The sequence below is a fragment of the Battus philenor genome, unplaced genomic scaffold, assembly GCF_028537555.1.
Source record: "Battus philenor isolate CCGP_79_NKW_IND1 unplaced genomic scaffold, ilBatPhil1.0.hap1 SCAF_24, whole genome shotgun sequence".
Classification (NCBI taxonomy): Eukaryota; Metazoa; Arthropoda; class Insecta; order Lepidoptera; family Papilionidae; genus Battus; species Battus philenor.
In genome coordinates, this window is record NW_027181687.1 from 8,643,196 (window position 1) to 8,656,623 (window position 13,428).

The 13,428-nt window shown below is 30.3% G+C and overlaps 1 protein-coding gene across 4 annotated transcripts; it reads left to right on the top strand.

The window, feature by feature from the left end:
* Positions 1-1,338: 1,338 nt before the first annotated feature.
* LOC137924596 (receptor expression-enhancing protein 5-like) lies at positions 1,339-10,635 on the top strand. 4 transcript variants are annotated; one of them, XR_011107595.1, is made up of 6 exons: positions 1,339-1,585; positions 1,658-1,890; positions 4,768-4,891; positions 5,519-5,638; positions 7,220-7,264; positions 9,529-9,571. XR_011107595.1 is itself a non-coding variant. In XM_068768009.1 (5 exons), the coding sequence occupies exons 1-4, from the start codon at positions 1,456-1,458 to the stop codon at positions 5,611-5,613; spliced, it is 582 nt and encodes a 193-aa protein (XP_068624110.1). In that variant the 5' UTR covers positions 1,339-1,455; the 3' UTR covers positions 5,614-5,638; positions 9,529-10,635. The 4 variants fall into 4 exon arrangements, 3 of the variants coding, with proteins under 3 accessions (XP_068624110.1, XP_068624111.1, XP_068624112.1); XM_068768009.1 differs by lacking the exon at positions 7,220-7,264 and having other exon boundaries at positions 9,529-10,635; XM_068768011.1 differs by lacking the exon at positions 5,519-5,638 and having other exon boundaries at positions 1,340-1,585; positions 9,529-10,635.
* The last annotated feature ends 2,793 nt before the right edge of the window (positions 10,636-13,428 follow it).

Consider the following 13,428-nt stretch of genomic DNA (forward strand, 5'->3'; position numbering starts at 1 on the left):
AACTATTTTTATAGTTTGTTTAAACTTTCTACCTTAACTTGAAATTTGACTAAATTACTACATAATGAATTTATTTTATTTATAGGTTGGTCATTTGGATGCCTATTTCCCTGAAGTTAATTCCCACGTAACAAATATATGAAGCTTCATTAACTTTCTGATAGATAAATAAACTAAGGAAAACATTTTTAGAGCGGTTTATTGTCTCACTGACACATGTACCCTGCTACTGCTTTTCAGTAATTCCATGTCAAGACAAAACATAGGTAAATATGCATCCATATAAGATCTGTTCCTGAATTTACATCATAACAATGTATAGAAAATAAACTTCCACAATAATCTCTCATTATTCTTGGAAACAATTATATGTAGTTCTTTAGTTTTAAAATAGATGTTATATTTAAAATTCATTTCACTAACAGCACTTTTATATTCAAGCACTCTTTTATATTGTACACTACTGAATTAACTTTACGTATAATATTTGTTAAAGTTTCGTTAAAAAAAAATTAAAAATTATTGAAATCACTTGGTAACGTATTTTATTATTTAATATATCTTGTCTTGTGTATCATTTAATGTGTAAAAAAATTTAAACGGGTTTCGCTATTTTCTCTTTAGATGTGAGTGCAGCTATTTTCCCCCTTTCGGGTTTTTAGAACTATTTCGATTAACAAATCATTACAGAAAGTTAGGCTTAAATGCGGAAATCCTAGACAAATATTTAAAAATTCACAAGATTTTTATATTCAGGCTAATGTTATATAATCTCGAATTTACTTAAGAATCGTTACGTACCCCATTTATTTTTATTTTATCTTGCTTATCTTATTATTTAAAAGATATATTAAAGAGAAATAGTTTCATTTAATTCCTTGGTAAGTTCTAATTACTTATATTATTACACATCGCCTGAATTGGAATATAAGTGTATTCACATAATTGAGAGAAAATCTTTATCTTAGAAAAAAATAGACGCTGATCTAAGTATATATAGTACTAATGTATTTTTTTAGCTAAAAATAAAAAATACATTATTCATTAGGAAAAATTGTTCAATTGATGCCCCTTTTTTCAAATTAGATTTTTGAACTGTTCTGAATGTTTTCAATTTTTTTTCGGCGCTAGAAACAAAATAAAATATGCATCAATAATATTTTAATTTTACTACTAAGAAAAAGTGTTTTAATATTTATATAATGTAGCAACAATAGCTTTATCATTAATTTATTTTATTTAAATATCTTTCGTATAACTTAAAAGAAAATTTGCAGTATTCGATAAATTTTAATATGGCAACCCTGTCAAAATATATCGTCAGCAGTCAGCCATTGTCACCATTTTAAATCTCCTGTCACTTCGTTGCTGTCAAACACCGAGCAGTAGTCGCAAGTTGTTGGTAGCGGCTGTACCTTTAACAAACCACAAATCCAATAGTAACATTGCATCAAAATGAGTTACAAAATACAAGAGTACAAAGACACAATCGAGAGAAGCCTGAGGGACAAAAGCAAGCCATGGACTAAATACTTTGACAAAGCCGAACATAAAACCGGCATCAACAGGGTGTATCTATTCGTAGGTGAGTTTAGAATTTAAAACCGTTTATTTATATCTTTAGCGGAGTATTTTGACGTTTGTTTTTTGTCGACAGGGGCCGTCGCTTTTACGGGTTTATATTTAGTATTTGGATTTGGAGCCGAGTTGATATGCAACTCTATTGGATTCGTGTACCCAGCGTACATGTCAATGAAGGCTCTGGAATCGCCACAGAAAGACGATGACACTAAATGGCTGACCTATTGGGTGGTGTACGCATGTTTCTCCGTTGTCGAATACTTTTCCGACTTTATTGTGGGCTGGTTTCCACTTTACTGGTTGATTAAGGTTAGTATTAACTGTTCCATATGTTCGCCATTTTGCGTGTAACAAGCCTGCCTTTTTTTTTCTTGTGTTCAAAGTTTGAACAGCAATATTGCAATACCATCTTGACAAGTGGTATAAGTATATTTTATTGAAATTTGTTATTTTTAGTCTGCATGACCTAGTAGATTCCAAGTTATGACATTATTTAAATAAAATAGAAATCAATGAATTGCCATGTTACACTCATCTATTGTCTTCATTTATACAAAGTATGATATGGTTTTTTGAATATTAATTTATATCTATAATATGAGATAATATTTTCTTAGTGAATGTAATATATGACAGTGACATATTCTGTCCCACACTTTTTCTTATCATAGATATTTAATCTGAACATTGAGATATCATCACTTGACAAACTTTTATAATGGAAAATCCTTTGAATAGAAACATCATTTTTTTTTCGTTAAAATATATGTGTTTTTAATAACATTTGAGTTTGTTAAGTAAAACATAGCTAGGAATAAAATGATGTGATTGCCTATCTAATCATACATTTTTTGAAATTGTCATCAAAAAAAATTTTTAAACCAATAGTTCTAATAAATCTTTAACAATGCAGTTGCTGCTTAAGAGAACTTATTATTACATTTACTCACTATTGACTGTAATTTGTAATTCTTTAGAAATTGCATAATATTTTGTAATGTAAATGTATATTGAATACAAAGTGACAATATTATATAATGTCCCTAGTAGTAGTAGTAGTAGTATTAGGGTATATCTCTGTGCTTAATAATGGAATTGGTACAACCTTGAAAATAAATCATTAAATATAATAATTATTATGGTGTCTCACTATGAAAATATCTTAGTTAATTAACATGCTATAATGGAGTTTTAGTAGTTATTGTTATTCCTGGCAAATTTGAAAGCCTATTAAAATTGTATATTAATCTAAATTACTATTTATGGCAATGTTACATACATGTTTTATCCAAACAAAGTAATAAATGAAGGTCAAATCACATGATGTAATCACATATCCTTGTCTTAAAATGAATAAATCTATCATTTTGTGTAATTTGTTAATTCTGTGATAATGTTCATGTACTTTTCACAATGTACTTTATTGTGTAATAATTTTTAGGTTTCTAAATATGTTATTCAGTACAATATTGGTTATACAAGTAAAGCTTTGTAGAGGTAAATGTATGTCATTATGTACTCTGTCCTTGCAGATTTTATACTGTCAGTAGTTATTGGTCTGTTGCATTTTAATTGAAAAAATAAATATGTGTAACATATTTTACTCATCACTTAATACTGGTGGAAATAGATGAAAAAGCATTAAAGCTTTTTGTTGTTCATTGGATTATTGTTGTGGGAAGAAATTACTTTATTTACATTGTTAATAATTTTTCTTATCTTATGGCTATGGATATAACATGCAAAATTTGACATTTAAAACACTGTCAAGTAGTGATAAAAATATGTTTGTTGATTATTTTTAACTGCAGCCATTTATCAATCTACTCTGTTATCTCATCATTTAGTGGCAAACACAGGAAATTATGGTTACTGAACAATTTACTTTGTACATTTTTGCACTTATTTAATATTTCTTTAAATAAGATACATGATTGCAACAAACAAAATCACTATCATTATGAATATTGAAATCCCATAAATCAATGTTGATTTGGTGATTTACAGGTTATGGGTAACTAAGAAAATTAATAAAAAAAAAACCTATATTACATACTTTCAAAATCAGTTCCATTCAATGAATGAAATGTATGCATCAATATACAATCTGTGATCTTCTTAATTATCACTACTAAAAATCCCTACTCTTTTATACTTTTAAACTATAATTTTACTATTAGTAACCCTTCTATCAATGACATAAAAGTTGATATCATAACGGTTAGTTTTTTTAGAAATATCCATTATTCATCATGCTAAATACCCATTATTCATCGTGCTAAAAAATTATGATTACTTTCATTTTTTAAAAAGAAACAATTTTTTTTAATGTTTAACTGTAATTAGCCCTGCCCTATTGCCAGGTTACATCTTGACATTCATTTATGGTACATTGTGTATATAAACTACTTATGCAATGCCTAGATTTAAAGTTAAGTTCTCATTTTACACTATGAGGAAAAAACTCCTCACAAAGACACAGTTCGAGTTACAAGGCCACAATACTTTATTCATTAGTGTTAATTACATTTTAATTATAACAAAGCATTGTGTGTTTATTTCCATTATCACTCATTTCTTAATGAGTACAGTATATCCAGAGGTTTGAATTTTTGATATGTATTTACATATATTTTATGTGCTGGCTTACTATGGAAAGCATTTTTGTGTCCAAAAAATCCAGGATCTTAGCGAGAGGGGTATGTGGTAAATTTACCTGCTTCTTAGCAAGCAGAGAACCTAAACATTGTATTGTACATAATTTTTTTTATTAAAAACCAATTTAATTAACTGTAAGTTAGAAAATTGAAGTGGCGGTGGGCAGGCCACTATTGGGAATTTTGGGTTATGGAGTGGAGATCTTAGGCTGAAAAGCACATCACATGAAGTTCACTCACATTGAAGACAAATGACCTTGATAAGGATGTTGGAAAATATTAGATACATGCCATGAATGGTGAACTCATTGAAGCCTCTAATGATTTTTTTTAATTAAAATCACTTTAGGCAAAAGTATATCAGAATGTTTGATTTTTTATTATGACAGAACAATATAATTTTTTGTCTATGTTCTTGTATATCAGCACAAGAAAACTTTAATGAACTTTCTATATTTTATTACTGGCTCTTGGACTATAACAAATAGAAAGTTGTTTCAGAATCAGATTTTTATGTCTTTTTTTGCAGTGCATCTTCATCATTTGGTGTTACTTGCCCACTGAATACAATGGCTCATTGATTATTTACCACCGCATCATCCGTCCTTACTATATGAAGCATCATGATCAAATTGACAATTTGGCCAGCTCTGGTATGTGAAAATGTTAATTGTTTCCTGTCTGTAATTTCATAGTGTTTCTATTGTAATTTAAAACATCATTGCCTATATTTCTATTGTACAAGTATTATCCTTTAGTTATTTCTACTACCTAAAGGAGCATATAAAAATGGAATTGTTAATATTACTGTAAAAGATATCTTGGTAGAAATGCAGGTTATGAATTTTTGTGTTTTGTAGATAGATTAAGAATTTTAGATTTTTTGATACAATATAATGTTGAACATTTTACACTGTTGCGAACAAGGTGTATTTTCCATATACTATATTTTAATCTGTCTACAAATTTTCTTCATAATTTTGATTTAAAATTTTCAAATTGCATGACAAGTTTTTTAAGGAGCAACACAGTCCTTAGTGAGAAAAAAAATATTTTTTTAAACAATAAGGATTTGGTTGAATTTAAATTGGCATGATTAATAAATTTCGGTATTGGATATGGGGGTTTGGTTACAAAATTTTACTAATAAATCGGTAATACATAATTTACAATGAATAATTGTTGGATAAATGTGGATATGACAAATTACCATTTTTAAAATTCTTATATACAAAGTGTTTTATGTCAAATGTATTTTGATTGCATTTGCCTGTTTTTAGACCCTTTACAAAAGATTATCAGAGATGCAAACAAGCATATGGATAAGACTCTAAAAGCCTTCAGTAAAAAGATTGATGAGTTACATAATGATTAAGTTTTTACAGCAAATTTAATCACAGGTATTATCAGGACAAAATATTGATGCTTTGCATGTCAATCATTCTGAATGTATAAAGCGGTCGAAAAAATGTTTTGACTGGATTTGCTAATGTCCAAATATTCTATATTCAATTTAAGAATATAAAAAGCCATGTCACTGCTTGATACAGATACTTGAGACAAAGGCGGTCCAGTCATCTGATACCTTTTTTTCTACCGACATACTTGATTGGTTTGCTTGTTGGCTGTCATGGGGCTTTGCTGTATTTTATTCGTTTTTGACTTTCTATAAATGTTTGAAATTCTCACAAACTGTTTGATTATTACAATTATGAAACATATATCTCTGTGTACCTTTCCTCAATTAAAATATTTATTTCTCATTCTGTTTAAATATTTTTATCTACATTTCGAATGTTTTATTTTGATAGTGATTTATATGAAATTAGCTTTGACATTTATAGCATACATGGCATTTTATTAATAAACAAATGTTTGAATAAATGTATGTGTGAATTTGTTAGGTCCCGTAAGCTAAATTGTATATATATATATTGTTATAAACAACATGTCATATCTATACTTATCACAACATTTTACATTTTGATTTTTTTAATTTTTTATTTGGAAATGAATTTAAATAATAATAACTCGAAGGAATTGGATCACTGACTTATGTATAACTGAGACATTGTATTCTTGTGCCACTTGGCAACGGATCAACAATTTCCTCAGTAAAATCTTAATTTTGTGTTTGAAATTCCCCAATCAGTAATTAAAGCTTATACATGCTGTCTTATATCCCTGATATATTTATAATTATAAAGGTTGCAAGAACATTGCAACAAGTTTTCTACTTTTTTGGTTTTTTTCCACCTGGACAGGGAAATCACAATTTCAGGTAGCAAATGTTCAAATGTTTGTGCACGATGTTAATAAAAGGCTAAACACCTCCATGAGGAAATTGAGTTCGTAATACTGTATGTTTTTTTAATTTTTTTGGTAGACAATACATTATTTAGATTGTCCAATAAATTAACATCAAGTCATATTCTGTGTTAGGGTAGGTAGTAGGTAACCTTGTGCATGTAAACATAAAACTTATGCTCATTTTCAAAGTTCTAATGTAGTAATAATGTCGCGTTCAAAATCAGATCGCCGCGTTTTGTTAAAAAAAAAATGTAAAAAGATTAGTCACAGTTATTTATATTACTACGACGTGACAATATAAATAAAAATCGTTAATGCTTCTGAATGGTATTAATTTTAAAAATACGTCACCTTTTTTTAAATTATTCCTGTAGGTAAGCCACTACCACCTGCTCTATCACTCAATGCTAGCTTGAATTGTTGATATATGAGACAACCTGTATACATTTACAGTATCTCTATAAATATAAAAAAGTTTAGATACTTTTGTTTAATTTGTATATTTCATAAAACCATTAACCATGTACAACAGATATAAAAAACCAAATACAGTCATCACATGTGTAGAATCATTTACTTTCTATTTGTTCATAATATTTTTTCATTTAATTTATGTGGTTTGTTTGATTTTGTCCTATTATTTATTTTTAACATTGGGTCACCTTTTTTAGGTAAACAAGATTAGAGCACATACACACATTAGCTTCCACTGATATGTAAGTAAACAACCAATGGGCGGACATCTTTCTGTTTTTAACAATGCAATGATAAAAAGTTACTAATCAACGTAGTCTAAAATACATGTTGGATTAAATCATACTTTTCAATTAAAAAGGCGTAAAGCGTAATATTTTAAAGGTTCCGAAAGACTCCGTTTTACTACAGAGCTACCGCAAACATTGTACCGCGCGTAAGGTATGCGCGCGGCGTGACGGTGAGAACAACGGCCGCTCCATTCCGTCAGCCGCCGTAATGGCGGATGACAGCGGCCTCGGTAGCATTATATTAACGTTTGTTGAGTCACTTTTTATCTGAACATAACAATGTCTTGCAGTGATTACTAATCCAATTAATTCTTATTCGTTTTATGTTCATTTATTAGCTCGTAAATGTTATCAAGAATATGTCTATTAACTTTCAAACGAACTCATTTTATTTTTCATCAATACCAGAAAGTGACGAATCAATCATGTATGACTGAAAATTAGATACAATTTGATTCAAAAAGGGCTATGCACGGGATTACTTTACGAGATCCAATTAGGAATAATGGTATCCGTAGACGAATGAAAGCAACCGACATAGCCCAGTGAATTAGCAAGTTGAACTGGCAGGGGCAGACCAGAGTGTCGGCAGAGCTTCTTGAATGGAGACTACTTTTTTTTTAGTATGTAACCCGATATAAAAAAATGACATAATGCCCAAAGCATTATGTCATTTTTTTATCATATTACTTCCTGGTAAAACAAATATTTTGTATATCTTGAATTTTGTAAGAGTCACTGCGAGACAAGATAGAGATAAGACTGTTTTTTTTAATCAAGTAATTGTCACGTATTTATAGCCTATTTTCACTTCATATCAGATTCATTAATTAACATGTAGTATTTATCTATATAACATCTGTAATTGATTATTACAATTACTATCACTATATATACCATATTCGAGTTAATATCAGAATTATAAAATAGATTAAAGAAGACACAGAACGAATATAATAGACACAGAACTATAGAATAGATTATAAAACATATCTCATTGGTTAGTGATAGCAAAGGATCCGTGTAGATTGCATGTTTTTATGATGATGGTTTCTGTTAACCCTATAACTCTGCATGATTTTGGAATTGATAAATTAGTTGAAAATCCTGACAGCTTCTACAGAGTTCGGAAGTCCTTTGTGAGAGTTTAGGCTTTTACAACTTGGTTCCAAATACTGTTCTATTCGTTCCACTAAATAAGTTTTAAGGTTTTGTCACTTTCTATCTAATGACAAAAATTCTTGGGGACAATCGGCTCTGCCTCCATCTGCTCACGACATATGTAATACGTCTGAAAATGAAAATTCAATTTCAATATTTATTAGAAAACCCAAAAAATAGATCTGGGAGTGTTTTAGAAACCTAGAAGACTAGGTGTTTTGAAAAAAAAATATTTATATTGACGAAATATAAAAATTTAGCCACATGTAAACACATCTTTACATTTATTTTCAATTATTGGCTCTTATTCTTGTCCCTTTCGTTTGCAATAGTACATTTAAAATAGGCTATATTAACTATGTTCGGAGAATAAAGTGAAGCAGTATGTACTGTGGTATATGTTTTTTTAATAATTTTGGTAATATGTCCAGATTAGCTTTTCTTTTCATCTATTTGCATGAACAGATTTGTTTTTAATAACTTTTTAAAGATTTTCTTGACTAACATAAATTACAAAAATGGTTTATGACTTGCATTGTTAATATAGCAAAGGTTTGTCTATGCCCTTTATTAGTCGTTACTTCCGCTTCGCATATAACTCTTAACAAAATTTTAATGCTTTGATTTAGTGAATAATTTCAACTAGTGTTAATAATCATTAAAACATTTGAATACCTTCAAACTCTTAATTTCACATTAAAAAATATTTTCTGTTTCTTGAAGTTATAAAGGTAAAGAATGTTTCAATGGATTGGTACTAATATTTAAAATTAAACCTTTGTTATTTATCGAAAAGGATTCATTACAAATAAACTGGGAATCCTATATGACAATATTAATGAGGTTTATCAATATTTTTTTTACTTGTGATAAACCTAACTCATCCTAAAAGTAAAGCTGGTATTAGATACCTTTTAATTGCTTGTTTTACAGTAACTAATATAAATTAAAGTTTAATAAGAGTGAATAATAATTTACCTTCAAATAAACTCTTTGAGGTACTTTATATTTATATGAATATTATGGTTTTGATTAACTAACATTTTATTTTACAGCCAGTCGCATGGTATCTCAAGCAGTTTCAGGAAAAAGCAAATAGTTTTTTTTTGAATAACGGAGGCAAAAGTACAAAAAATCTTACTGGCATCCATTTTTATATACGAGCTTTATGCCTACTACCTTTTAATGGCTTGTACATTTTTATACCTTTAGGTTTTTGTAAATTTGTGAGAAAAAGATTGTCATATTAACATTTATTGCACTATTCACTTGAAGTTCATTGATTTATTAATATACATCTTTAAATAAAAAGACACTAATCTCTTTTTCACAAGTAAATCGGTTTCGTTTTCAATTTTTTTATAAGTTCTACCGATTTTTTTTTCGGTCATATATAGGACACTACTGCGTGACTTACAAATACATATTGTAAATGTTAATATGACTTGCAACTTATAGATTATTTACACACATTTGGACTTTGTAAATTTATAATCCATGTAATTATTAAATCCATAAAATGGGATATTGTTGGATCAAAAAAAATTGTAAGCTCATTATAAATCATAATAAATATACTTTTGTTTACATAATCACGATTATTTTTACTCTGTAGTTTGGTTTAATCTAGTGGTTTGGTATGAACGTGATTATTTTAATTATGTATTAAATTCTAAGTATTTTTTCATTCTTTTTTCTTGAAACATGTTCATTAAATTTAAATTTTCATTAGATAAATAAGTGGATTGTGGATATGACTTATATTCCTCACCTCATATTTACGTTGTAGAACAATGGTTTTCATGTTTTTTTATCTTTATTTCCAAAATAGATTTGCATAAGTGAAGAAAGTATTGTGTATTTTTGTTGATTTGATTTTTATTCCAATAAGAATGATATTGTTAAGTAGTAAAAAAAATTGATAGATGCATTTCCCGCCAAGCTTCGTGTGTAGCTATTCTTAGTAATTTAAATGAAGCATTTATTAATGTGTGTACTAGGCCATTGTTTTTGTGTCAAATTACGAATTTTATGAAATCCACGTCGCCTTGCGTAATGCTTGCAATATAGTGTGCCTTTGAAAATTTTGGCTGTCGATGTTTTATACTCACCAAGGATTTGTTATTGAAATTTTTTCACAAAATAAAGAGGAATTCAAAGTATTTGTGTTGTTTTATTTTTGAACTATTTACAATCGCTACAGCCGAATGATTTGAAAAAAACCAAGAATCGCCTGAGCGATACGCGAACATGGACTCCTATTTTCGCAGCTACAATCGGTCGTGAAACGGCCAGCATAAATAACAATTTGCTTATAAATATTGTAAGAACAAATTACAAATTAAACTTATATGCTAACTAATCTAACTGTCCACTTCGAAGTGTGAAGATACTCCATCTTGTCCTTAATAATATTGCTTATAAAAACACTTCTGGTCACGTAGTGCTGCATCAGCAGTTATCAGCTAGTTCCCATGCTTCGAATTTAAATTCAAACGCTCAAGAATGATTTTGCATAAAAAATATTGTGGCCGTAGTATTCAGCAATACAAAGCGTGAACGCTACAGAGGTAAATCTTGCAAGGATTTTTTCTATGATCTTGTATAAGGAAAAATCCTTCCAGTATGTAACTATAATATCGATGGGTGTCTGGAACAAAACCGCAATTGCAAAAATGCAATTTTACAATAAAAAGAGTAAGTGAAATCTTGAATACCTTCTTAACTATAGGGCATAGCAAAAAGGTTTTTATGACAAAATATGCAGTATTTTTTTTTTCTCTATTGGCAGCAAAATTTAAGTCTGAAATTAAAAAACGTTAAAAAAACTTTTTATAATCATACGAGGGTCAAACTGAAAGTTCTTAGAAAATCAAAAACTAAGCATTCTAGCAAGTTATTAGTTTTATTATAACTTTTCAAAATAGCGTCCATTTACATCAATACATCGCTGCATTCGATGGAACCATTGAGAAAAGCACCTTGCCCACTCGGCCTTAGGGGTCTCTTCGACGGCGTTTTGAAACGCAGCCACTGCTTCTTCGGCGTCCATAAAATGTTTTCCTCGAAGTTTTTCTTTTATTTTCGGGAATAAATAAAAACCGCAGGGTGCGAGGTCGGGGCTATACGGCGGGTGACCCAGTAATTCCACGTCTGAGGTCGCCAAATAGTCGATCGTTTGCCTGGCGGTGTGCGACGAGACATTGTCGTGATGAAGGAGGATCCTGCTGCGAGGTCGTTTCTCTCGAACTTTTTCCAAGACAAGTGGCAAACAGTTGTTAGTGTACCACTCTGCATTAACCGTTTTCTGATCCTCTAAGACAACTGTCGCGTAATGACCTGTCTTTTCGAAGAACGAGGCTACCATCTTTTTTCCAAGACTTCGACCTCTCTTCACTTTAGCTGGCAACTCTTCGGAAGGAAACACCCACTGAGCAGACTGTCTTTTGGTTTCCGGATCATAACAGTAAATCCAGCTTTCGTCACCCGTTAGTATGTCGAACACAGCATTTGAGTCACCTCCGTTAAATTTTTGGATCATTTCTCGGCACCAATCAACACGGCGGAGTTTTTGAGCCTCGGTCAAATTATGCGGTGTCCAGCGGGCACAAAGCTTCCTGACCGCTAAATGTTCATGGAGGATTTTGTGCACTTGACTCATACCTATGCCTAGACTTGTCCGAATCTGCTGATAGGTCACTCTTTTGTCAGTCTCTATCATACGCCGCACAACACTGATATTGTCTTCAGTCGTCGCTGTAGAAGGCCGTCCCTCACGCAAATCATCGGTGAGATTAGTTCGACCACGTTTGAATTCATTAAACCAGTTGTAAACTGTGGCACGAGATGGGGCTTCATCGTGAAAAGCCAATCGAAGTCTATCATAACTTTCTTGTTGACTTATATGACATCGAAAGTCATAAAAAATCATTGCACGAAAATTTTCTCGGCTTAAATTCATTCTGACGTGCACAGACAATTTTCAATTTGCCGCCAAATCGTAAAACAAATGACAAATGAATGAAATGTATACTCAATATTATTGGTAAAGAGTTCTATTTTCAAAATTTAAACTTATTTTTTTAATATAATGCTTTTAAGTTGCCAGTTCTAAAAACTTTCAGTTTGGCCCTCGTATTGTGGCACCGTCTATTGGAAATAGTTTCCGTAAAGTACAGCGGCTTTATTACGGGAAAAAAATATAAAACTTACCGATCCGTTATAGTCTTTTGCGACCTTTTACACTGTGTAAAAGAATTGTGATGAATACTGTAATAGCATATTGCTTGAATTTATTTAGCTTGCTAGAATTTATGTCGACGTAAGTGAACTAATTTATTTGTGCGGAATTTCCAGTTTCGATGCGCCGGATACGATGTCGTAATGTTGCACCTACAGAAGTTTATTTTTCTTTAGGTCATGTTTTATGCACGCGTGCATCGAGTCACCTTCATTTTGACTAAGCCCGGTCTCAAAGAATCTATGACTAATAGTCATCTGAAACTTTGGAGCTAAATGAAGAGCAAATATGGAACAATTCTTATTGTGCCTGGGTCATCCATCCGAAATAATGAACATTTGGTAACTGATCATTAATGTTCATTTTTCAAAAACTTCAACAAGCACAGAATTTCAAAAGTTCCTCTCTTCGCAATTTTCAAATGCCACATGTAACAATAGCCTAGCTTACAACTCACATTAAACATGGTGAATACATCAATCATTATTTATACAAATGGAACATTCTACTAATATTTAAATCCTTTTGTAAGTACAATTTTTGGCAGGCTTTCCTGACATAAAGGGCTATTTCTTTAGGAAATAGCTCAAATTGTTTCACTACGCTGGCTTCAGTTTAAGAAGTATAAATATAAGATTTAATTAAGAATTATTTACAGTAAAGTTTTTTTTTTAAATAGTCGATCGGTTATTACTGCAATGATTATTATTTTTAA